The 27,952-nt window shown below is 37.3% G+C and overlaps 1 protein-coding gene across 2 annotated transcripts in view; it reads left to right on the forward strand.

The window, feature by feature from the left end:
- The window catches only part of LOC148948386 (uncharacterized), a 148,980-nt gene that overhangs the window by 15,312 nt on the left and 105,716 nt on the right, over positions 1 to 27,952 (forward strand). For both annotated transcript variants that reach the window (XR_016142218.1, XM_089094320.1), the window contains exon 2: positions 14,883 to 14,934. Coding sequence is in view for 1 of the 2 variants with exons in the window: in XM_089094320.1 (XP_088950446.1) it covers positions 14,883 to 14,934 (52 nt within the window). In the remaining variant the exon portion in view is untranslated. The remainder of the gene's footprint in view (positions 1 to 14,882; positions 14,935 to 27,952) is intronic.

Raw genomic sequence — 27,952 nt, forward strand, 5'->3', positions numbered from 1 at the left:
TTGCATGTGCAGTTGGTTTGATTGGTTCTGCTTATGCCTCTTTGATTAAAAAAAAATCTCGTTTTTGTGTAGCTTCATTTTAAATTCTGTCTTCTCCACCCTGAGGACGCTTTGTTTAATACAGGCTAAATGCTCGAGGGATTCTTTTTTTTTCTTTCTATTAGTCATATACCCGTTCATTTTAATATTTTATTTATTTATTATTATCACACGCAGAAAGCTTTCGCTTGTCGCACATAACTAGAAAAATAGAATAAAGCACTTGGAGTATCTAATATGACTGTAAACAAATACGACAAAAAAGAAAAAAAACATTTTATATTTCAAAACTAAACCTAGCGTCCCTGTATTCATACCGGTAAAAATCACTATTGGGTATTGGACTCTTAAATTATCCAACATTTCCCGAACATTCTACATCCTCTGGAAAAGGGTTTCACGGGTTACAGAACAGACTCGAGAAACAAAACTGTTTGAGTCGAGTCTTTTGTTCCCTTCTGGGGTATACAATGTGTATGGGTGTTGTTTAGTGGTTCTATAATGTGAAAAGCTGAAGAACATACTCGGGTTCACATTATGAGCTTGATGGACGATTCTGAATGTACTCATAATAGTACAGGAATAATAAGGTTTGACCAGGAACAAATTGATAAAGTAATTCTTTCTTCCCTATCCAGACCAGAAAAAATCGCCGAACAACATATCCAAAATCTCCATCTCCAGCTCGTTGCGAAATTTGTTTTTTCGCCGTTTTTTGTTTATTATTTTTTTGGAAAAAAATAAAATATCCCGAAACTGGTGTTTGATATGTCTTTCTGTATCAGATTTAAAAGCTGAAACGATATCTGATGTTAGTTTCTCCTAAATGTCAAAAAATAAATCAGAAAATACTCTGTTTTTGAACAAAAATGAACAAATTTTAACGTTTTATGTAAAAAAAAACAAGCGTTCGATAGTTTGAGTTGACAAACGAGGTTTTCTGAGATACTTCAAGATCTTTTTAATACCCGTCCTCCCCACTTGCTCTTCGCAGGCATTTGAGATCAAAATCCATTCACCTTCATCACCATAAAAAACGACGTGGTAAAAATTATTTGTAATAAACCGTAAGAAAATTGCACATCTGATTGATCAAAGGAACAAAAACCACAGGAAAAATTAAATCACAGGCTTAAAGCTCATCCTCAGAAAATTCATCTTCTTGACACTTCGCGTTGTTGCACGAAACTCCTCTATATACTCGACAATCTATGGTGCATTCCAGGCCGTTTTTTTGGCAGGAGCATCTCTCATTGTCCCAGCCATCAGATCGGCAAGAACACTTCACTGTCTTTAGACGATGAGGAGGAGGAGCGGGGAGATCCGTCATTTTTGGCTCTAAAACTTCGTTGCCTTGAAGATTCCATCCCCAGCTTAGGGGGTCAACCGTGTTTCCTAGCCAAATCTGAACCTGGCTGTAGACTCGGAGCGAATGATACTTCGCTGCCATCATAGTCGGAGGCAGCTCTTGTGGGTGTACGAATGAGGTGGCAGTATTGACTTTCCTCTGGAAAACTTGGTTCCTGGCAGTGTCAAGATCCTGGCAGTTGTAGAGTATCAGCAAAGCTTTCTCTCCAGTCACAGCTATCTCATCATGAGATGCAGATTATTTGGTAAAAAGGGTTACGGCATCTCTGAAACTCGAGCTGGATAACAATACCTGAAGAGCTTTTCCTTTTCCGACACCATAAAGGTGCGATGTTGTGTCGCAACCCAGTATGGCGTGACAGAACGGCATCAGCTGGCAAACTTCTGATCATAGCTCGTCTTTTATCTAACAAACATCCCAAGCTGAGCATTTACTTCTGAATTTCGCTTCCGGCGTGAAGTAAACTCGATTTGAACTCATGCCTACATGACAGATGAGGAGGACGAGAACATCCGTGTCATCAGCAACCACAATGGTATCGCTATGGAGTGCAGTTTCCGTAGCCTTCTTCACTGTGTCTAGATCAGCATCTCCTTCAGAGTGGTATACATCGCAACCGCTGGCTACCAGAGCGTTTCCAAGAATGTTCAGAAAACGCGATTTGTTCTCCTTGCATGAAAGAAAATCCTCTTTCTTTATGCAAAGATTCATGTCTTTGGTAAATAACACTTCGCCGCCGACAGACCCAGCTCGATGCAAATGGGTTGCATCTTTGATTGACGGACCGCCGTCGTATCCGTCGAAGACGACAACTCCACGCGGATACTTTTTTTCTACTTTATGAATGTACGAAGACATGATAGCCTTGTATATGGAAGCGACTTTCCACGGTATTCGATGGAGAAGGGCGCCCCCGTCTAAGCCGAAGCTGGTAATTTCCATCGGTCTTGGGGACTGAGCATCAAACCCACAGAAAAGAACAGGAGAAATAGCACATAGCTCAAACTTGAAATAATCTTCCCTGAGACTAGACCTCTGGGCAACGATAATGAACCTCTGAAAAAGTAGCGCCGGGTCGATCTGCGCCACCTCAGAAGAGCCCGACTTTTTTGTGGTCATCAGAGTCACTTGGTTTTTCTTTTTAAAGACGTGTTCCTTCAAGATCTTTTCTGGCATCTTGTCTAAAATTTCCTTCCCAGCAGATTCGACTTCGTCAACATTCACGCCTGAAGATGAAGTTACTCCATTTGCAACGTTTCTCAGTTGTACATTGCCTTTGAGTGGGGATGACACTTTGAAGAAACCTACCAACTTCGCTTCTTCACAGTCACGGGTTTGTCTGTTCAGACTCAAGTCACGATGCTGCTCGCTTGTAGAGTAGCCGATATTCGTCAGGTTCTGCATCAACAGGTTGACCTCAGGACACGCCGGCCTCGATAGGACCCAAATCACTCCACCAGTGAGTCCTCCCGATGTCTTTAGGCTTCGCATGTACTCTTATTCAATAACTAAGTCTGCTGAGAGCCCGGCCTAGTGCTGATCTGACCTTCTAATTGTGTGTCCTTGCTCACTGAACATCTGAAACATTTTTGGGTGACGACTGGGAAGTTTAGTCATCTCTTGGATGTACAACCAGACAGATTTCACGTAAAGGTTGCGCCCAGATGTGGCCAGGTAGGGAAGCATTTCTGCTGCAACCTGCAAATGCAGGTTTCATAGACCCAGTCTCTCGGCATGTATAAACTTGAGAAGCTTTTCAACCATGTCGAGGTAATGCAGTCAGAGCTTTGCTGTTCGGTGATCTGCGCTTTTAACGCAGGGAAATGTATCTTTCAACTGCTTATACCTGCACCATTAGATGACACTGATAAGCAAAATAGTCTATGAAGGAGAGTATGCAGAGAAGAAGTTTTGTTGATGCAGGCTATGTAATTCAGCTTATTTACAAGTTCGGTAAGAAAGAACCTATCCTAGCATTTATATCAATAAACTACAAACCTGAATGAGATTCTTTGTACGATTCGGAGCGGAGATAACTTTCTATTTACATAAGACTGCAGCTCTGTTGCCACAAGATGGCGTTGAGAACGTGTGTAAAAGTAATCAAGCTAGCTTGAAAAGAGCTGGATGTATGCTGAAAAAAGACAAACGAACGGACAATAAAACACACACAAAAAAAAGATATCATGGTTGTCACTTAGTTTTTTTTTGCCAAAAATAGCGAAATTTTGCTATTTTTTAACTAAAAATGGATTTTTTTTTTCATTTTATTTGACGTTTATAAGAAAAACTAACGTCAGAAACGGTTTCAGCTCTCAATTCTGATACAGATAGACGTATCAACCACTCATTTTGTGACACTTAATTTGTTCATGAAAAATAAAAATTAGTGTAACAAAAATAGCGAAAAAAAAAAAACAAATTTCGCAACGGGTTAGAGATGGACATTTTGGATATGTTGCTCAGCGCTTTTTTCTGGTCCGGATGGTGAAGAAAGTATAACTTTATCAATTCGTTCCTGGCTCGGGCTTTTTTTCCGTATTATTACTGTACTATAAATCGGCCCTAAATCTACGAAATTGTAAACTTGGAATTCTTTATTTTGTTTTGTCATGGTAGGTCAGTCTGGCTTGGCATCTTTTATTCGCCAAGTATAAGACAATTTTAATAATGCTGTAAAAAAAGGTGCGAGTTTGATGAAAATTGTGCAATGAAATTCAACATGTCTGAGAACCTTTGAGTAGACAGTTCAAGTCCCTATCTACACATTTAAAAGAAATATTTTTTTTTTCTGAAAAGGACAATCATAGATTCTTTTTTCTTAAGGTTGATCGAAACGGTGGTCTTAGAGGAATGGGCCTCTGCCAAATTTCCGTGAAATGAAGCCGCGTGACGGAAATTGAAACCTCTCTGTTGTTTCAACTTAATCAAAATAAAACTTTCCGAAACAGAAGCTTTTCAAAGACAACTAAAAGCCCTATTAAACTTAAGATCAGCAGAAATATAAAACCTATAATAATTCAAAATAAAAACCGACCAAAAATTACTATTAAAGAATAAATGAAACCCAAGCAGAACAAAAATTAAACACACAATCATAGAAAATAAACATACAACTATATAAATGATTAGATGAATCTTAAAACGAGTGAAACTTAAATTGAATATGCAAATCAAGCTTGAAACGAACATAAATCTCTACAAATAAGAGTTTGGGTTTTACCTCCTTCTCTCACTGTAAAATCTAAAGCCTACTACGTCTTTGGCGCTTCACTTAAAACGAATTATATTTTCTTTTGTATTTATTTTCTTTTTCTTTTGTACAAATATTTTCTTTTGTATTTATTACAACATTGAAAATAGAAATAAAAATGAAAGTGAAATAAAATCTTGAACTGATGAGCTTTCAACAATTGGTTTTTTTTTTAGTTCTTCTCAGGACTGTTCAAGACAATTATACAGTTTTTAGCAAAGCGCAAATGACGCAGTAAGCTTTAGACTTTTACGGTTAGGGGAGGGAGCATCCCTATCCCTTTTGTTATATGTTTGTTTGCTATGATTTTTCATTTAATTTCTATTCGTTTTGAGTTTCATTTATTCTTTGATAGTAATTTCTGGTCGTTTTTAGTTTGAATTATTATAGGAATTTATCTCTGCTGATCTTATATTTAATTAAATAAAAAAACAAGGTTTTTTTTAACTGAAAGTAAGGAGTGACATTAAAACTTAAAACGAACAAAAAATTATTCCGTATATGAAAGGGGCTGTCTCCTCCTCAATACCTCGCTCTTTACGCTAACGTTTTTTTTATTTAAAAAAAAAAATAAAGTTGTGTGACAGATTCAAACTTTAGCGTAAAGAGCGAGTTATTGAGGAGAAGACGGCCCCTTTAATACACGGAATAATATCTTTTCTTTTTAAGTTTTAATGTCGCTCCATGCTTTCATTTAAAAAAGACTTGTTTTTTTTTAAATTTAATTTCTGACCGTTTTTGAATTAATACAGCTTTTATTTTGGCTCACCATACATAAATAATTAGAATGAAATTTGCATATTAATTTTACTTTTTTGGCTAAATGACTTTCTCGAAATTTTGTTCGAACTTGTACGAACTTACGAATTAACTTACGTAACGAACTTCTATATTCGTATGTTTTATTACGTATATTAGGGAGTTTACCCCCTAGTCGATACCTTGCTCTTTACGCTGAAGTTCGAATTTTGTTCGATCACAAACCCCTGAATCACAAAGGACGGTTAATTAGAATAGATAGCTCTTTTTAAAGTACTAAAAAAAACTTTAGCGAAAAGGGCGAGGTATTGACTAGGGGGTTGAACCCCCTCATATACGTAATAATTTCTGTTTGTTTTAAGTTATAATGTTTCTCCTTACCTTCAGTTGAAAAAAACTAGTTTTCTTATTTAATTTCTGATCTTTTTTAAATAATGCTGGGAAATCCGGCGCCCCTTTCATAGAAATGTCCCTTCCCCCAAGGAAACATCCTCCATGGAAGGATCCTCCCCCGGAACCCCCTCCCTCGACCCCCCCATCTGAAAAAAATCCCTCCTGAAACGTCTGTATACTTCCCATTAACTTCCAGCCGTTCCCCCAGGAACTGTAGGGGATTAAGTCATCCTCAAAGACATATTTATTAGATTTTCGACTATGCTGAAATAAATGACTATCTAAAAATTTTGATTGGGTGACTTTTGGGAAAAAATGAGCGTGAGAGGGGCCAAGTTGCCCTCCATATTTTTTGGTCACAAAAAGGACACTAGAACTTTTAATTTCCGTTCAAATGAGCCCTCTTACGATATTCTAGGACTACTGGATCGATACGATCACCCCTGGAAAAAAAAAAAAAAACAAACAAACAAACCAAATAAACACGCATCCGTGATCTTTCTTCTGACAAAAAATACAAAACTCCACATTTTTGCATATAAGAGCTTGAAACTTCTACAGTAGGGTTTTCGGATGCGCTGAATCCGATGGTGGGATTTTCATTAAAGTTCTATGACTTTTTGGGGGTGTTTACCCTTTTTTCGAAAACAAGGCAAATTTTCTCAGGTGCGTAAGTTTTGATGGGTAAAACTAAACTCAATGAAACTTATATATTTGAAGTCAGCATAAAAATCTGATTCTTTTGATGTATCTATGGGTATCAAAATTCCAGTTTTTAGAGTTTGGTTATTATTGAGCCGGGTCGCTCCTTACTTCAGTTCGTTACCACGAACTGTTTGATAGGCTATGGCCTTTATTTTCTTTGAAAAACTCCTTTTTCGGAAAGATTTTCGTTTTTAAATCAATAGTACTAAAACATTGAAGCCATATGACCTTTACTATAGGCAGCGCTATAGCCTTGCCTCTGATAACAGAAGAGATTGTACGACAGCGCCAATTGGCGATAACGCCAGTTCTGAGATGGTCAATCGGTTTAGAGCTATTGAAGAACTCGAGTTTTGGAGGCTGTCTTTGGGGGGAAAGGGGACTTGTTTTTCCGTAAACTTTCCCGTTATAGTTCGTTTTTCACCACAATGGACCTCTCATTGAGGTCTTATTAAGGTTTTTCCTCACAGAGGTCCAAGGTCCAAAAACGAATGCACTAACCCAAGAGAAAAAATGATAAAGATTCCTATATAGCTAGTTAATTGCCCTGAAAAAAATATATACCCACGAGGTCTGGTATAATCCCTCTAAATTTGGCGTAAAAATCCCCCCTTCAACTGTTTCTTTCGTTTGAAAAGTTCTTCCGTTGAATGCCTAAGCTATTGCCGAAATTAAAAAGTAAGCTAGTTCGTATGATAAAAATTAACATTCCGTCCGTGAATTTTCCATCTCTTTCAAACAATCAATCCCTTAAAAAGGGAACAATCAGACAGGGCCTAGAAACTTTGAAATATTTATTTCTCAAAATTAAAAAATTTCAGCCCCTCTTATTCTATTTACCTCTACCAGAATGTTTTGCATAAACAATTATTTTTTTTTAGTGTAAGCTTCGTGAGATTCCCTCTGAATTAACATAATTTCATCGTTCTGATTATTTGCATATGTTTGTGTTACCCCTTTGATTAGTTTGAATAGATGGAAGGGGGTATGGACTGAATTGGATAGTCTAGGCCTATTGAATAAACTGGGGGGGTATTGTTTAAATTGTGTTAATGTATATCTAAACCATGGGGAAAATTATATAAATTGTGCTAAGGTGGATTTAAATGAACCTAAGAAAAATAATAGATTGTTTGCTGCACCCAAGGATTTTGATTAATAGACCCCCCGGGTCACGTTGATACCCCCCCCCCCCGGTCACGTTGATACCCCCTCCCCCCAGGTCACGTTGATATTGCATAACAACGCGCATTTCAAGAAACTCTCCCCCAAAGTAATTACCACTTATGTGCCTGGGAGAGCATGCAGGTGCTTTTTTTTCCTGAAAAATGTTGAGATTAGTAGATTTTAGGGGAAATCTTCAACAATTGGTAAAGGGAGGTTTAGGTTAGAGAAAAGCCAAACATAATTAAAATACACATACAAATACAAATTTTTGTTTGATACTTTGAAATAGAAGTGCCCAAAAATTTAAATAAGTTCTGGACTACAAGGGTTCCTACGCAGTTTTCTTGTGCTTAATTGGGTCATTTGCTTTCCGCTTTGTCCATCAAACGCCAAATAAAAACGAGGCTCTACTCACATTAGTCTTGACTGGCCTATTTGTTATTTTCTTGTTGGCAAATCAAAACATTCTCATACTTATGAAAATCTTGATGTATGTCATGGTTGTACGTGGGGTGGGGGGGGGGGGTCCAGAGATCAACGCCTGGTATTGCCTGAAATTTTGCGACCTTATAATTTCTATATATTTTCATTTAATTTGCCTTTTTTTGTTATTTTGAGAATTAGCTTGCTTTGCAGATGTACGAGCCCCCTTTTCAGCCGTAGTCTCTTGTTCTTAATAACGCTCTTTTAATCTTTTGTATTTTTCATTAGAAGAAGAAAACGTCAACACCGGTAGATTAGAAACTAATCTCCTGAGGCAAAAACGAAAGGTTATCGCTAAGTTGAAAGAAAAGGTCTCAACCTTAACTTTAGGGGAATTAAAAACAGTTTTCTCCCAAGAGTAATCTAATTGGGAAAATAGTTTTTATAACGCACAAGGAAATAAATTTCTAGAAGGCTGCTTGAAGATGGGATTGACCCACTTCAGGGATTCATCAATTGATCAGTCTAATCTACCAATTGTGAAAGGGCGCATGGTATTTGTTAATTATTCAGACCTACACTCAAGTTCTTGATCTGAATGTACGATGTGAGAAAACCGGTTTCATAGCCACAAAGACAACTGACAGGTGACAGAATGCATTGGAATTTGGGCTATATATTTGCGCATTAGGGGGTTGGGGTAAAGTTTTGGGACAGTGTGAAGTTAGAAAACAATTCCTATTTCATAATATGCAGAATAATTATAGCTAATACATTATGCATGCAGACCCACTATATTTTACCCCCCTCCCTAATGTACAAATCTATAGTCCAATTTATACAAGTCCAATGAGCGCTTTTGGACCCTGAGTTACGGTAGTTGACTTGACTATAGTCAAGTCAACCATAGCTTTGACGGAACCGAACGTCGAAAGTTTGCTTCTTTCTCAGTGTGGCAAAATGTTTGAAAATTTATCAATTAATTCCGAAAATTATCAGAGGAACTTAAATGGAGTTCTTTTCAAATACTCTAAGAATGCTTTTATCAAAGAATTCCAGAATCCATGAGTAATCTTTTCAACGTCCTTAAATGACTATGCGCTGATTCTACTCAGTGTCAGGTATGTCAACTACAGTTCGAGAGTGAAGCGGTCAGTCGGTCCGTGTAGATGTGAATACGGGTGTAAGAAGTTTGAAGTTGACTGTACGTTAACTAAAGTCTAAGGTGCGAGCGCACTTTAAGTGGGACGGTTTTCGATGAAATAATTCAGTTTACAATTTTTTTAGTGTTCTCAAGTCTGGTATTGTTATTCAAGCTGGATGCACATGATATTGGATATCATTGCCATCTACATGTATATGAACTTTTCCTGGGCGGGGGGAGGAATAATAAAAAGAAGTATTAAAAAACTGTTATGAACACTTTTCAAAATTATGATAAAAGAGAGGAGTTAGTCCTTCCCTCTTTTCCATAATTCTCGGGGCAAGTACGCCGCATTGGAAGGATTTCCCATGTCTAATATATTTCTGACAAAACTAGATACTTTTCTAATTACACTAAAATTAGTGATATCGGGGATGATTATTTTAGGGTTTTCTCTGGGTACATATACAGAAATCTACTTGTTGAGGAGGAAGAGGGGGACATTGTAAAAAATTTAGATTACCGGAGGGGGGAAAGCTGTGTGGCCCCCTTCTTTAATTCTATTCTATATAAACCTCTATACCTCCTGTTTCTATGCTACATTTAAATTACTCGTAATTCTTTATTCCTTGAAAAATTCCTGGAGCCAAATTAACCTTACCAAGGTTACTGTTTTCGAGCAAGTTTTCTTCCGGGAATAATGTCAGGTTATTTTTTGATGGACTGGGAACAAATACCATGTCATAAAGAATGTCATTAACCAATTTCATTAATTGGTTATGGATTGACGTAAATGGCAGGAAAAAACCGTCTTTTAATGATTTAAGAGTGACGTGGAGGAGGGGCCTGACGAGAACTGATTGCGTTTTCGTGTTTTACTTTTCCTCAGAGTCATGATTCAGGAACTGATTGTCGAATTCTTTTTTTGACGATTTTTTTTTTGTAGTTTCCTAACCACTCTTTGTTAGGGGAAGCTTATAATATGGCCGGAGAATCCCCCCCCACACACACAAAATTTATAACCCTAGATCTTAGTAGTACGCTTTGGAATTTGGACTTAATAGTAATCGTACAAAATGTATTAAAGATAATTTAACCATCTTTCAGATTGCTTCCTTTTGTGGGTACGTAGTAAAGAGCGAACCTTAACGTGATGAATGATTTACCGGCGATGCAGCTAGACGGAATACCTCCAAACTATGTAAAATAACCATAAAATGCCGGCTCTTAAGTTGGTCTGAAGGATTTCCACCCCCCTTGGAGAATTTCAAAAATGCATAATCAAAAGGCATAAAAATGTACTTTTCAGGATTTAATACCCCCCCCCCCCACTCACTTCTAGGTTTCGACCTGTGTGTATGTATGGCAGACTGTTGAAATTACCGCTTAATATCCCCTTCTCTTTCCAAAGTCGACTTCAGCTTGCGTTCTTTGTACAGGGAAGTTTAAACGTAGATATAAAAGCTTCAGTGTTGGTCCTTCATTCTAAACTTCCCCAGTTTACCATATTTAAATTAGACCCCGGCGCCACGCCGATGAGGGAAGACCGGCGGGGCGAAAAACCGCGCGCCGCGCCATCGGTAAGTCCTTGGCGGTGCGTCGTCCTCGCAATCAAGGTTTACCTCAAACATTAAGGCTTTCATCAGTCCTCCTCAGAACACACCTTAAATTTAAAACAGACTCGAATCTATCCATGAGTTCAAAAATTCACAAATCGCTGGCTGGAAACTGGTCTTCTTCGTTATTCATCAAGAGAAGTAGAAATCTGGTAGAAACGAAATGGGTTTGGCTTTTCAGAACCCTTGCATAATACGAGTAGTTGAAGTATCTATTATCTATGTATTCTTAACATAAATAATTATCAAAATTAGTAGTTTTTTTCATCGAGCATTACTGCATATAAAACTTCAAATACCGTATCACAAAATTCGTCAGTTATCTGGGTAAAAACTTTGACGCCACAAAAAAACTTTGAAACGCCACAGCCATTTCGTTTCTACCAGATTTCTACTTAGAAGCTTAATTTTTTCATAATGCCCTTTGCCTATATCTGTTTTGTCACCTTTAAAACATTTTAAAAGGGTGAATTTTATATTGATTGTTTTATTTTTTTTGCTCTTTTGGAGTCATAAAAATCGTTATTGTGTTAAAAACTTGTCTGTTATTAAATTAAAAAACAAATGCATTTGGAAGTTTTTTTTTTTGGCTTCTTTATAGAATATATATATTCTGGGCTATGTCTGAATTGCTGCTTTTTTATCGCTTATATCTGCTCTTTTGGTTTGCCTTAATTTTTCCTTTTGGGGATTCATTCCAAATTATACATTGATAAATACCTAATATCAGTCAAATTATAAACTGTATCTAAAAGGAGTAAATTTATCAAATTGAAAAATACATGATGAAAACTTCACATGAGAACACTTCAATCACAATGACACAAAAAACACTTAATAGTTTATTCGCTATGAAGAAAAATGAAGTGCCAGCTATTTTCTTAGGTAAAAAATGAAAAGCTCATCCGTTTTAAGTGTAATTAAATGAAATAATATGCAGACTGAAGTAGCTCCAGGAAGATGTTGAAATGTTCATCCTAGTTCGTCACTTTTAATCCAAGCAAAATGTTAGGACACTTAGTATCAGTTATTGAGTTTAAGCTTTGATTTCCAAATGCTCATAAGAATTACAGAATTTAAGGGAGTCGCAACAACAAGTCACCTGTGGTCAAAATACTTATACTCCTCTTTGATCCCCACCCAGGCTCAAAACTTCTGCTATGGTCATTTCCATGGAAATCTCCAAAGAGTTTCTTTTTAAAATAGCTTTCAAGCGTAGTTAGGGGTATTTAGACTTTTTTGCTTTTCTTCAAAGCTTTGAAAAAAATGTTATAATATTCCAAATGTTACATTTGTGCATATTTTTGGTAATCATTTGTGGGGTGATCGAATTTTCTAAACCACTGTAGATACGTAAGAACGTTGCAACATCTAGTACCCTGAGGTCATAAGACTGTCAAAGACTCCTCCTTGAACCTCCCAAATTGAAAGCTTTTATTATGACCTGGCCTTTTAATGTAACTTGGGCACTAGACCAAGGGCGCCATTGTTACTCGAGCGCAACGTTAGGTGGGGATGTCGATATTGCTTTCGTCACACCAATTCGTTTTAGTGTGAATCTGCCTGGTACATATGAATGAATGTTTTCAAAGTAAACCTGTTTCATCAATAGGAAAAAAACGGATTGGACGCATATGTCCCTTTCCCTTTGGACGATAAAACCCTTCCCCTTCTGGATACCACCGTGATAGGATGCCGTCTCTGCTTTAAATAAAAAAAAAAAAACTTTTTGGGATCCCTGCTTTCAATAAATAAAATTTTGAGCTATTATCATTTAAATATAATACCTCTCTACCCCCTCCCCCCCTGTGGATACAACCTTGATAGGATACCGTCTCAGCTTTCATTAGAAAAATAATTTACTGAATAGTTACCAAGGTCACTATATGATTAAAACAAACACGCAAAATAACGTTAAACAGCTTAGTGTTCCTTGAAAAAAAAAAAATTGAGGGTATGAGTAAAGGGGTACAAAGAGAACAACAAAAATGTCGAAATTATTCAGAAATACCTCAAATTATTGGAAAACTGAGTGATAAATACGCCATGGTATTCCATAAGATCCAAAGAATCGAATTAAAAGGGACCATACACAAAAGCCAAATAAGGCCAGTAGCCTATGAGAAATTGCAAAATACCCAAGACAATGAACAAGTCCTAATGGGGGGCCCTGGGGCTATCAAAATATTTCAATGGTTTCCCAGGGAATTTGATATCATTTTCTTCTGTCTCCACTTTAAATGAAAAAAATAATTATCTTTTTGGCATCCCTGCTTTCAATAAAAAAATGAGATATTATTATTTAAAAATGATAGCCCCCTATCCCCCTCCCCTATAGGCAATAATTTACAATTTATTTACCGGAAGGGTATCTTCTGGTTCAATCTTTAATTTCCCAACCTTGTACATAGCTTAGTCTATAGCTAAATGTTGTCTCAACCGTAGGCTGTTTGTTTTTTTTTTTTTTTTTTTTTGGGGGGGGGGGGGTAAAATTTTTCCAGAAAGAATATTTTATTTTGTATCAGATTTTCAATAATTGAGTTTTAAAAATTAAGAAAATCTTATCTAAAAACAGCAAAAAAAAATCTGCAAACTTACAACTCAGCTGTAGAAACAATCTGTCAGCTGTCAATTTCAAAATCCAACAATAGGCTGAAGCTGTATAGTAGTGAATGCGTTCTATATTTCTATTCAACTTGAAAATAAAATTCTTGACTACGAATGATGTAAGAAATAGCGATTGGGAAACTGCATTCAACATGATTTAAACTCATTTCATAAAGACGATACTTTTTGTCAACATATGAAGAACTGTGTATATTGCTATATTTGCAATAGCATATTGCATCTGTCTGGTTTTTATGCAAAGTAACAAAAGAGACGGAAATTAATGAACAAGAGAGCAGTGAAGAATTATGGTATACAAAGTAATATTTGGCAGGGAAAGTCACTTCTGATAAATCACTAGGGTTGGCACCGTGATTGCGTGATTTTCGGGGATTCGGGGAACCAAATTTGTTTTCGGGGTGACGCATAGATTTTCGGGGAAATACCCGAAAATTCGGGGAGAGCGCAAGACCTTCTTGATTTCTAATCAGGAAAATCGAAATACTAAACCACACGAGAAGGAAAAGCTCCGATTTTGCGGTTGACGCAATAAAGAATTGCCGTAAAAATAATTTAAAGTCGACCTAACGCCGTCACCTCTGCGGGCGGCGGCGCGCCGGCGGCGTTACGACACTTCGGCAGCGTTCGACCAGGCCTCTCGTTGGCGGCGTTCTGTCGATCCGCCGGCGCGGCGCCGGGGTCTAATTTAAACGATTTGCACCAAGCTGGAGTGTTGGTCCTTCATTCTAAACTTCCCCAGTTTACCATATTTAAACGATTTGCACCATTTTTGCACCAAGCTGGAGTGTTGGTCCTTCATTCTAATCTTCCCCAGTTTACCATATTTAAACGATTTTCACCTTTTTTTTTTTCTTAAGCTATAATTCACCTGTTGCGGGAAGTGAATTGACGAATGTTACCTCCGCATCTGACAGAATAAATCCCTGTTTATGCGCCTATATAATTACAGTGGTTATCAATTTCATCCTGAACCATCTTTGCGCTTAGTTTATAGGGGTTGAAAGGTGGTGCGTAGATCCTGGGTAATAGATCTGTATAACAGGTCTCACAAAGGGGAGGCCATATTTTTTGGGGCTAGTTAGGATTTTACCTGGAGTCGAAAAGAGAGTCTGAATTTTTTCCTCGGAAGATAACATAATCTTAGAGTGCATTTCAAAGGGATTCTTGGAATCCCGTTACTCTAGATAAGCTTTTGATGCACTTCAACCAGCCGTCCGCATGATAAAAAGTTGCAGCTTCTTTGAAACCAGTTGTTGGGACACTTTAAGTTCAATTAATTTTTTTAAGAATTGGCAGAATTTAACGTAGGAATAAGATGCTTTAATGATATAGTATTTTCAGCTCGTTCGTGACTTATACTATTTTAATTATTTCCTTTTGTTTTAGGTGCTACTGTGGTTTCATGGAGGGTGAATAACCAGGAACAACTTTTTGTCAGGTAAAAATAGTCACTTAAGTGTGTGCTTAAGTTAAGTTAAAGGTTAAATAGTGGGTGAAAATATTCACTTAAGCTGGTGCTTAAGTCAAGTTTTCTTTTAGGTGCTACTATGGTTTCATGGAGGGTTGATTGCCAGGAACAAAGTTTTTGTCAGAAAAAAACGTCACTTAAGTCGGTGCTTAAGTTATGGGTTAAATCTTTGGTTAAGAATATCCACTTAAGCTTGTGCTTAAGTCAAGTTAAGTTTTATTTTAGGTGCTACTGTGGTTTCATGGAGGGTGAATAACCAGGAACAACTTTTTGTCAGGTAAAATAGTCACTTAAGTTGGTACTTAAGTTAAGTTAAAGGTTAAATAGTGGGTAAAAATATTCACTTAAGCTGGTGCTTAAGTCAAGTTTTTTTTTTAGGTGCTACTATGGTTTCATGGAGGGTAATTGCCAGGTAAAAAGTTTTTGTCAGGAAAAAAAACGTCACTTTAGTCGGTGCTCAAGTTATGGGTTAAATATTTGGTAAAAAATGTCCACTTAGCTGGTACTTAAGTCAAATTAAGTTTTATTTTAGGTGCTACTGTGGTTTCATGGAGGGTGAATAACCAAGAACAACTTTTTGTCTGGTAAAAATAGTCACTTAAAATGGTGCTTAAGTTAAGTTAAAAGTTAAATAGTGGGTAAAAATATTCACTTAAGCTGGTGCTTAAGTCAATTTTTTTTTAGGTGCTACTATGGTTTCATGGAGGGTAATTGCCAGGAAAAAAGTTTTTGTCAGGAAAAAAAAACGTCACTTAAGTCGGTTCTCAAGTTATGGGTTAAATATTTGGTAAAAAAAAGATCCACTTAGCTGGTACTTAAGTCAAGTTAAATTTTATTTTAGGTGCTACTGTGGTTTCATGGAGGGTGAATAACCAAGAACAACTTTTTGTCTGGTAAAAACGGTCACTTAAAATGGCGCTTAAGTTAAGTTAAAGGTTAAATAGTGGGTAAAAATATTCACTTAAGCTGGTGCTTAAGTCAAGTTTTCTTTTAGGTGCTACTATGGTTTCATGGAGGGTTAATTGCCAGGAACTAAGTTTTTGTCAGGAAAAAAACGTCACTTAAGTCGGTGATTAAGTTATAGGTTAAATCTTTGGTTAAGAAGATCCACTTAAGCTGGTGCTTAAGTCAAGTTCAGTTTTATTTTAGGTGCTACTGTGGTTTCATGGAGGGTTAATTGACAGGAAAAAAAGTTTATTGTTAGGAAAAAAAAGTCACTTAAGCCGGTGCAGTTAAGTTAAGGGTTAAATCTTTGGTAAAAATATCCACCTAAGTTGGTGCTTAAGTTAAGTTTTTTAGGTACTACTGTGGTTTCACGGAGTAACAATGGAAAAAGTCTTTTTAGTAATGAGTAATTTATATTTTTATACAATATTTTCCATTCCTTGTACGGGGGTTCAAAGTCCACTACCCTGATTTCGATCATGCTTTTTGTATTCTGTATGTAGCCTAAAGAAAACCTGGGCGATATTGGTCACGTTGCTTTTATCTTATTATTAATTAAAATAGAAAGCAGACACTTTTTTTTATTTTCTTTTTGTTATACAAGGGAGTTTTCTATAACCGTCCAATATGCTTTTTTTACAATCAGTTTGCTTTTTACTTCCTAGTCTCTCATATTGGCTTGATTGTCAGTATGGGTCAATAAAAGAATGAATTAGATATTTTTCCTTTCGATTAATGAAGAGATGGAAACTTCGGAAACTACGGGAATTTTATTCAAGGACTTTAATGTGAACAGATTATCCTTAGGTCACGCTTTTATTCCTTTATACGGGGGTGGGGATAGGGTGGAGGAGCTCCTCTTCCCGGCTAAATGAACAGTCTAAACATAGATGTATATATGGCCACACCTGTACATAGCTGAAGTAGAAGTTGCCCCTTTCAGGTGGAAAAAATTCGACCAAAGATATTCTCCTTGTTTTCTACCCACCCCCTTGAAAGAAACCCATCTGGTACCTCTCAGAGTGTTGGATATGTCTTCACCAACGTATGTAGTGTGTGTATGGGTTTTTGCAACTTCGAAGGTGTTTAGTTGAACATTGCATTCTTAAACCCATAAATTCAAAGGGGAGAGCAAGAAACAAATATTCGAACTGTTTATTAGTATAATGGCTAGTTTTTCTTAGGAGTATGATTTCTTTCAGGTTGTCAGGTATTATTAGGCTCTGACTTCGAAAAGAACCGAATTGCAGTTTGGTAGCTGGATTTCACATCCTCCCGTACTTAGCCTTAGTTCCTCAAGTGCCTCCAGAGGTAAACAGGGCTCAGAGAGTAACCTCAAATACTCCTTCTTGTGGGCTGCTGCATAGACGTCCTCCCACTCCGGAATGAGACTTGCCTGAGACGCTCTTTTGTTATGTTCGTGCGTCCTACGAAGCTTGTTCTTTGGTCTTCTTCGGTGACGGGTGCCTACCAGTTCCTTGTGGTGTGCGGTGATCTGGCATGGGGACAATATTTTGGGTATCGCAAACTTCGTTGTCTCAAATCGGAGGCCATGTCTGGTTAGGCTGTGCGGGTATGAATCTTGTTGTTGCTGACTGGGTCTCTCCATTTGTTCCATAGCATCTGTTGGAGACAATTTTGTCTGAAAGGCGGCAATGCATCTCTATGTTCCACAGTTAACTTTAGGGATTTCATAGAATAGGTCAGAAAAGACAGAACGTTGCTCTGGAACAACCCGTGTTTCAGCATCTATGAGTTATTGTACTCCCTAAGCGCTTGAAACTGTCACCTGTTCAGTGTTTTCACCTTCTAGTTGGATTCCTGTGGGTGAGCTGCTAATTGACATATCTTTAGTCGTTTTTTTTTCATTCATTAAATTCCTTCAGTATCGTGCGTAGAGTACAAGTCAGGTCGACAAACCTTCGTTTTGGCTGGAAGCCAAAACGTTTTGGCTGGAAGTCAAATAATCTTTGCCGGGGTCGACCCAAGATTGATGCTTCTATAGTTGTCGCATTCTTTTGCATGTCCTTTCTTGAATAGTTCGACTACGATTCTTGTTCTTCATTCTTTGATGAACCTTTCAGTCTGCCACAGGAACGAGAATAAGGATAGCCAAATGACCAAGGTTCGTCGCATGCTGAAAGTGATCATTCCAGTTGAAATGCGATCTGTACTACGGGCCTTCTCTTTTTTCTGTTTTTCAGGTGCTGAGATTATTTCGTCAGCTGTCTGGTTGTCGTCATTGATGCAGAGATTGAACAGAGGTTTGTCTGGTGTATCAGGCGGAACTATAGTTACGGGGCGATTTAACAGAGTTTCAAAATAACTGGCTCGTCGTTCCATCTGCTCTTCCACGTTTGTCAGGAGTCTCCTTCCTTCATCCTTTATTTGACATTTTTCCAAACTTGACCTGCCAACTTTTTTTTTATTAACGAGATACACGTTTCCTGTGTCTCAATGGATTGCTGCTTCTTTGGCTCGCCTAGTCCACATATTACCGTCTGTCAGACCTTGTACTTTTCTTTACATTTATGTCAGCTTCTTTGTATGCCAAGCCGGTCAACATTGCTTGACCATTTATCCAAGAGAGTTCGGCCTTAGTTTCTTACGATTTGCTATGAGATCTGGGGTCTTTGTTCGTATGCACTGTTGTTTAGCCGGGTTTCTAAACTCAATAATTTCTTCGGCTGTATCTGTGCAGTTTTTGTGAATTACCTCCCAAGGTTTCTTGACGTCTTCTGGTAGGTCAACTAGGGCTTTAAATTTATTGGACATTTTTATACCAAACAAAGATTGGATGCCCTTGTCCCATAGTATGTCTACGTCAAAATTTCTGAGTATTTGCGTCTTCTGTTTCTGTTTATTTCAGTTTCAATTTCAGTGTGGCGACTGCTAACTCGTAATCTGAAACCACATCAGTGCTTGAAAACTTCGAATGTCTTTTAAGCTCTTCCGCCATCTCCGGCAAATTAGGGAGCGGTTGATTTGCTGAAAGAGCGTACCGCCGATCAGCAAATCGCAAACTTAAGGTCTCCTGCAACACAGGTAACGTCGCGGAGGGGGACGTAAGTCTGCCAGTGATTGAACGCTATTGTGAAAATCATCTTTAATGGCGTCATCTGCGTCATTTATAGCAGACGATTAGCGAAAGCACACGATTAGCGACAATTTGGTGTGATGAGAAGCAAATTTTGCATATAGTATTCTTTCGTTAAACGATTCCCATGAGCACATGGCATTTGTAGCTTTTGGATCTAATAATGCTGCATATGCGGCAGTGACTTTCAGTTTTTCCGCGCCTGAGGGGAAAAATATCTTATGTTTTTTTCAAGATCGGGTTAGGTAAATTCTGTGTAGATAAACAAAACCTTTGTTTTTGAAACACGTTTTGTTGAATTTACAGTACCATAAAACCCTGAAAACACAAAAACACCTAAAAATACAATGCTAACAATGAATTTACAATGTGCACTACCAACAGAACGCAGCATTGAAATTCTTTTTTTTCTTTCAGAAAGCATTCAAAGGAGGTCTTTTTACAGTAAATTTTCTAGGAACAAATCAGGGAATTCTGCTTTCAATCGGACACACAAGCTGGAAATAATTTAAATGTATCGCTTGGTAGTTTTTTTTAACACAGCTTACTGTCTTTTGTCAGAACTTAGCTTGACACATTGTAAATGCAAGTAAAATTTTACTTGGGTTCTCCAAAGAAAACTTGAAGAATTAAAACAAGTTTAGTTTTTGAACTGAAATATTTGGTTCGAAAAGTGTTTCTGGTAGCAAAAGTGGAAGAGTAAAGTATTTGAAAATTCGACATGTTAATGGAAGACTAACTCGACTTATTCATGCCACAAAGTTCGTTGAGGTGGTGATCTGTATGTTAGCTTGATGAGAAATGTGATGTGACAATTTGTCACGAAATGAAACTCATTTAAATTTTAATACGTCTGTTAATATAGTATATTTATAGTATGGTATATTAATATAAATATTAACATATATATATATATATATATATATATATATATATATATATATATATATATATATATATATATATATATATATATATATATATATATATATATATATATATATATATATATATATATATGTATTATATATATATATATATATATTAACAAATTATAATTACATATATTAATGTTTTGTTGTATTTACACCCAAGATATATTTGGGAGTGAGTCTTGCCCTTAAGAAGTAGTGCGTAAAGAGTATCCATGATATAAAAAACTGATATTTTGATATGAAAACGTGCTTTGAAATATTAAATCCTCCCCTTCCCCATACAGCGTAATGTTATGATCCCTGAAGGTTCTGACACTTTGAAGCATAAAAAGACGTATTGACTCACCTTTCCAACAAGTACATTGAAATTCATGTTTTCAATGCATAAAACGAAATAAAAAATTAGAATAAAGGGTATAATATTTCAAATTAGAAAAAAAAAATTTTTTTCCCTAATAACAATAAAAGTTCTAACATGCCGGTTTCCTGTCTGGAAGTCTATATCAACAAAAGAAAATAATAAACTAAGCTAAACGTATGGAAATTATTCGCTTTTGGGGGGTGTACCCCTGGTCTCTCCCTAATTCCGTGTCTGTCATCTTTCTAATTTTGCAAAGGACAACAGTGCTTAATTGAAAAATTCTCAATGTTAAGTTACATTTTCCCTTTTAAATCAGTTTTTCTTCTTTTTTTTCTTGCATCTTATTTGAATTATTTTTCTCCAGTGTGTTCCGTTTTTTTTCTATATATTGCCAGAGCCATCTAACTTTTCCTTTTTTTATTGAACGTGAACTGGAAACACTAAAGTGCGTATGAGAAAAGCTATCTTCGCTTAAAGGCTGGTGAGACGCAACGTCTTTCAAGCTAAAAACAACACTATTTACTTGATATTAATTAACAAAAAACTTTTTTCACAAAATAAGTTTTTCAAAGAAAAGTAAAGAACTCCATCAAACAAAAAATCAGCAAAAATAAAATAGTATAATCTACCAAGCGTGAAACTACCACAAATCAGCATCGATAAATAAATGAAACCCAAAACGAACAGAAATTACAATAAATAACGAAGTCAAACCCAAAACGAGCAGAAATTAACATAAGTTGGGCTCAAAACCCCTATGCCTTCCCAAGGCCAGAACAAAATTTGCCCTTTACTGAAAAATATATAAATGTTTTTACTTTTATAACTTTAATAAATCAAATAATACTAACCTTTTGATTATTAAATATCAGTATATGTATATTAAACTGACAATGCACATTCATATTATATTGACATGGTCTTTTATGGGAAAAAGAAGATAATACTTTAAATGTTTTTGTTTTTTTAAGACTTTATAGTTTGGCCTGCTATTTGTATGCTGGAGAAATATTTTCAACAATTTTTAACAACATGCGCCCTTTTAAAAATCTGGACACAAATAGTAGTATTTAATTTAGTTTCATACCTCCTCTAGATGACCTTAAATGGAAAACTTGATACCATTCGCAAAAAAATCTGTTTACTCTCTTTGATAGCTTGGGTACACTTACGCTATTTTGATTTGGTTAAATATTAAGAGCAGAAGTAGCCCCAAAAGTTTGAACATAATACCCTCAGTCGTTCTTGGGATACTGCTGAGATGCCTTATTGGGAATTGGCATTAACACAGTGCTTTTTGATTTAATCTTAAGGCAACATTAAGTTTTTAAACATAATGGGCAAATGGGAGGGTGGGTGTGGGAGAGGGATTAGTTGCCCTCCAATCTCTTTCAACTGATAAAAAAGGCATCAGCCCTTTCTATTTTCAATCGAATGAGCCCTTTTCGAAGTTCCCACGACAACTCCTTCGATACGCAGTGCCCTGGTCTAAACAAATACAACAACAAAAAAGAATATATTATACCAACATCGATCTTTACTATAAATATGTCAAGCCTTCCAATCGCTTTCGACTATTGAAAAGGGCACTAGGCCTTTCGATTTCCAATCGAATGAGCCCTTTTTGAAACGACAACGCTTTCTATAAACTCCTTATATGCCCCTAGGGCATGAATTACAAGCCTTACCGTAAGGGCTGTTAGGGTGGTTGTCATCTTCTAAGACCTAATTTCCAGAACTTTCAACTGCGTTAAACAAAATGGCTATCTCAAAATTTTGATTGGATATGCTTGGGGAAATGATGGGCGTGAGAGGGGTGTTGGTCACTCTCCAGTGACTTTCAACTATTAAAAAAGGACCTAGCCTTATAAATTTCCAATCAAATGAGCTCTTTTGAAGTTTTTACGACAAAAATTTCAATAAAAATCTTATATGCCCCCAGGGTATAACTCACAACCCTCACCCTGAGGGCTGGGGGGGGGGGGGTGTCTTTCTCAAAAACGTAATTTCCAGAACTTTCTACTACTCTCTTGGAGGAATGGTGGGCGTGAGAAGGGGGTTAGTTACCCTCCGATCACTTTCGACTATTAAAAAGGGCACTAGCCCTCTCAATTTCCAACGAAATAAGCCACTTTTGAAGTTTTACGACAACTCTATCTATAAAAACATTATATGCCCCCAGGACATAACTTACAACCTTTGCCATTGGGGCTTGGGGGGGGGGGGGGGTTGTCATCCTTAAATAAATAATTTCCAAAACTTTCAACTACGTTGAACAAAATGACTATCTCTAAACCTTGATTGAGTGTTTTTGGTGAAATGGTGGGCGTAAGAGTGGGTTATTTACTCTCCACTCACTTTCGACTATTAAAATAGGCATTTTTAATTTCCAATCAAATGAGCCCTTTTTGAAGTTTCTACAACAACTTTCTATATAAACTTTATGTGCCCCTAGGACATAACTTACAACCCTTTCCCTGAAGGCTGTGGGGGGGGGGGGAGGGGTTGCCATCCTTAAAGATCTAATTTCTAAAACTTTCAACTATGTTGAACAAAATGGCTATCTAAAAATCTTGATTGGATGTGTTTGGAGAAAAGGTGGGTGTGAGAGTGGGCTAGTTTACCTCAAATCACTTTCGATTATTAAAAAGGGCACTAGCCCTTTGAATTTCGAATCGAGTGAGCCGTTTTTCAAGTTTCTACGACAAAGATTTAAAAAAAAACGCATATGCCCCCAGGGCATAACCAGTGGCGTATCCAGGATTTTGTTTCGGGGGGGGGCCGTCAGTCTACCTTTTTATAGCAGTTATGTGAGCAAGAAAATTATCTATCATAGTGCAAGATTTCAGGCGGGAGGTAGGGGGGGGGGGTTAGCTAGGTAAAGAAATTAAAAGTACACACTTGTCATGAGTATTTCCTAGTTGTAGACTTTTTTTTGTTTAAGAATGGATGACAATATTTTGCCAACAAAGTCAGAATTAAAAAAAAGAGTTAGAAGCAGTGAGAGTTTTTATTTTGGGCGAGTAGTTGTTTAGGAACTGTCACAAAGTAGAAGAATTTAGAAAATATAAAATAAAGAAGTGCATTATTCCTTATCTTTGCCTATGGGACCCTTGTTTTAGAGAACCAAATAAATAAAAAATAATATTATATCAAAGACCGCCCAGAATTTGGTTTCGGAGGGGTGGGGCCTCAGTCTACCTATTATAACAGCCATGAAAGCAAGAAATGTATTGATATTAACATTGTTTACAGAGGATAAAGCACAATTGAAATTTAAACAACAGAATCAACTGCACTTAGACAAACGAGCAACGAAAGACGACCTAACCTCTCACAGTAATAGCCGCTGGTCTTTTTTGGCTGCAAATCAATCAAAACTTGGTCAGCATTGACCTGGATATCGTGGTTCAGGGTCATGTGAGCTAGTCCGTTCAGACGCTTTTCGCCCGTGGAGCTCCGCAGATAGGTTTTTAATCGCTTAAGACAGCTAAAGCTCCTCTCAGCAGAAGCGGTAGTCACTGGTAATTTCTGAAAAATCGTCAAAAGCCTTCAAATGCATGGGAAAAATCTTGCATTGCATGACGCAAGAGTCGAAGCAACAGTTGATGGTTTCTCAGAATTTCCGAGCCAGTTCTGTTTCCAAAGAACTAACTCAGATTCGAGCGCACGTCTACCCCCGTGAAATCCCTTGTAAACAGCAACAGCGTTCACAAGTTCATTAATATTTAATGACTCGTTGTTAGCTGGCAAAAGCCTTTAGATTTTGAAAGATGCCTCCTGATGGCGCAAAAATCTTCGATCAAGTTCTTCAATAAGTGAAGCAAAGTAAGGTTCGAACAATGACTCGCGATAAAAACCTTGATGGACTCATTATCGTTGATGGACGTTCGGCGGATAGACATTGAAACAGCCGGAGCCACATTTGCCTCTTGTGCAGGCTCAAAGGCTTTCTGAAAAATTGTTTCAAAATCATTTTGTTTTGACTGCAGTAAAGTATCAGAACATAGTTTAATATGCCGACAGCCCTCAACTAAGGCTAAATCTTCGGCTTGCTGTGCCTTAGAGACAGAGAGCATTATGGCACTAACAAACTTTAGCATAGCCAACGTGAACATAAAACTAAATTCGGTTGCTGCTGAAACCAACGCATTCGCTTTTGAAATAACTTCCGTATTGCACTGTATGCTACCAACTATTTCCTCAAGTACGGGAATAATCACACAATAATAAGAAACAAAAAATAAAATGCAATCGTGACGACCCACCCATCTCTTTTGCACAAAATTCACAAGGTTTCTCCCGGTAATATCTGGAAAAACAACAGCAATCGCTTCTACAAACCTATTCGTTCTTTTTGGTGATGATATTAAAAATGATATAATCCGCTGTATAGTAGCAAAGGTTGACCTAACAAGTCCTACCTTACTAGTTTTACATAAAGCCAAATTTAAGCTGTGCAATGCACAGTGGGTGTAGATCACATGCAGATATTTTTTCGTAAGTTCTGCCTGTGCACCAGAATAGCAACCTGACATGTTGCTGGCCCAATCAAAACCAACCTCCATAAATTTCTCCATTTTTAATCTGAACGCAATGCAGAGAAAACTGTAAAGCAACAGTCAGAAAAACCGTTACTACCAAGTTGTTAGTAAAAAGCGCTAAGTAAAGCAACCAACTAAAAAAAATAACTAGTTTCTCAGATATTTATTGTCCGATTTCACACCGACCTCTGCATTGGTTTGTGGCGACTCACGTGGTCCTACTCGTTGGCCCTGGACCATCACCCGTTTTAATCCGTCACTACTCAGCTGCTCAGAGCTTTCCCTCAGAAGCCACACCAGCGTGGATTTTTTTTTATTGGTGTTATGGAGCCGTCAGAAGTCTTGACAAGACAAAACCTAGAATTCTTCATGTTCGTCACAGGCTCACTAACCCAATTTTTCTCAACTTGGTGTTTCACACAGTGAGCAATCACTGGCAAATCTTCAAAGATGCCGTCACTTTCCGAGCCCGATTCAGTGTCAGTCGCGGAAGCCTTTTCCTGCTTATCGGACAGAGTATTTTGCTCTGAGTCATCGTCTGAGTCGCTGTCGTGAAGTACAGAAAGACGAACATTCGGTACTTGGTGACCGAAAGCAGAAAGTACGTCGTCGGGTATCAAGGCTTTCATTATTCGCTGGCTTTCAATACGAGCTCGTCCTAGCTCGAGCTTGATTTCATCGTCCCCGGGCAAAGAAAAATCGAAACTGACAGACACAACACCAATGGATCTAACTCGCTTGGCCTTGTGCAAGGACAACTGTTCATTAGAATATTGAGCTTAAACATCCGTTATACTTTCATATCGACGAATTCGATGTAGAAGTTGGAGGAACGAAGAGTTTATTACAGTACTGTAAGTGCAGGTTTGAGACCGCATCTTCCTAAAAAAATCTTCACACGGTTGGCTACTCATGTCGGAGAGTTTGAAAAGACGTTCGAGCCCAAGCCGTTTGAATCGACGAATGAGAAGCACTAGGGAATGCATATTTATCTCTAGGCAATGGTAAAGGTTTGTGGTAATAAAATTCTCGTTAAAAGCATATTGTCTACTTATTAGGACCCAGGATCTACAATGTCGAACGCAGTAAACAACATGACAAGTAACAGGTAAAGATAACTTATCAAGAGGAGAAAGTTTGACGATGTAAAAAACGTGCTGTACGCTATCCATAGGCTAAACCAAAGATAAAACTGTGTTCCTTCGCTTCCAGTAACACGCTGTTTCAGGTGTGCCAGAGGCACGGAGGCACGATGGAAGGGACACCTGCGACGGTCAGTTATTACCCCCTCGGTTGGAGCATCATGTAGTGTGTCCTTAACATTAAAGTACCAAGAAAATGCTCTCTACCCGACTGTTCCAAGGCTTCAAAGATTGCTCTTGAATCATTAAGTTACACATATTATTATTTATCTCGCTGTTCTTGGACATAAATCAATTTTGGCACTTAAATCATAATTGGAACATTTTTTCTCCCGATTTTACTAATGGTCGCAAAAACTCGTTTTCCTCGTAAAACTCGTAAAATCTGAAAACAATTAACTTTTGTTAATTAAATTATTTGCGTACATGACTTGTTTGGTAGGTCAAAGTTTGCCTTCCCCCTCAAAAGTATTAAATTTTAGAGACACGGCTAAAAATTCTGGAACGGCTCTAAATGATCAATTCATACGGTAAAATTACCGTTTTTGCGGGATTCTACTTTTTGTTTCTGGAAATACGGGAATATGAAGGTATTCCAACATTAACCATGCTCATAGTTACACAAGAAATAGAATATAAAATGAATGAACTATTAATAATCCCATTTTGGGCTCTAGAAAAAGATTAATTTTCAAAAAAGTTTGATCCCACCCAAATAATGATCATTTTTACTGTTTCCTTTAATTGATCATAGATAAGAAAAATTCTTACGAGAAGATTTCCAAATTTAGATTTGGTCGTCTTCAATCTAAATTGGGAATTGCATTTAATTACAAGTGACACATGCGTGCTTCAAAACCCACTAAATACAAACTATTGTCAGAATATTAGTAAACTCCTTACCGTCATTGCTGGTTTTTGCAAGCTTTAAGAAATGCTTAATGCTGGGCTGGCGTCGCTTGATTTTCTTTCTTTCCTCTAACGCGACCTTTATGTTTAAATGCTTAGCTTAAACTAGAATTATAGCACCGTTTGAATCACAGTAGACAGAATATAGCAGTATGATCATTCTCTATCTCTCCCATTATAAAAACCCGGACAGGGGTGCGAGTGGAAAGAAACAGGCTAAACAAGCTAAGGCAGAAAGAAGTGGGAGGAGCTTTTTGTTCAAGATGACCAGAAATGATCTGCGTTAATCTTACTGGTATATTCAGAAACAGGCTAAACAAGCTAAGGCAGAAAGAAGTGGGAGGAGCTTTTTGTTCACGATGACCAGAAATGATCTGCAATAAGCTTACTGTCTATAAACTGTGGTTTGAATGAACTATCGCCTCTTAGTATGATTCCTTATCGCATCCTTCATTGCAGAGAAGCTAGTGCTTATAGCTCCGAGGGTTAAATAGTGAGAAAAATTTCTTGACATCTTGTTTGATTACTGGAGGCGATTGCACGTTTGATGATAAAATAATGATATAAGTTTGCCGTAGAAATGGATAGCCATTTAACAAGAAATGAAAATAGGAACGGGTGTTGCAAATAACTTAAAAGCGTGAATATTTCGGAACTTACTATATCGGCACTTTAAAAAAAAGAAGAAAAGAAATTTCGGGGGGGGGGCCCTACGGCCCCCCTGGATACGCTACTGGGCATTACTCATAACCCTTGCCCTGAAGACTGTGGGGGGAGTGTCCTGCTCAAAGGTATAATTTCCTTAACTTTGAAATGCGTGGAACAAAATGGCTATCTCAAAAGTTTTATTGGATGTGTTTGGGGAAATGGTGGGCGTGGAAGGGGTGTTAGCTGCATTACAATCATTTTCGACTATTAAAAAGGGCACTAGCCATTTCAATTTCCAATCTAATTTTTGTAATTTTTGAGTACTTTTTGAAGTTTATACGACAACGCGTTCTATAAAAACCTTATATGCCCCCAGGGCATAACTTACAACCCTTGCCCTGAAGGCT

This window comes from Artemia sp. Qi Xiang Cuo, chromosome 9 (genome assembly GCF_049724085.1).
Source record: "Artemia sp. Qi Xiang Cuo chromosome 9, ASM4972408v1, whole genome shotgun sequence".
NCBI classification, from domain to species: Eukaryota; Metazoa; Arthropoda; class Branchiopoda; order Anostraca; family Artemiidae; genus Artemia; species Artemia sp. Qi Xiang Cuo.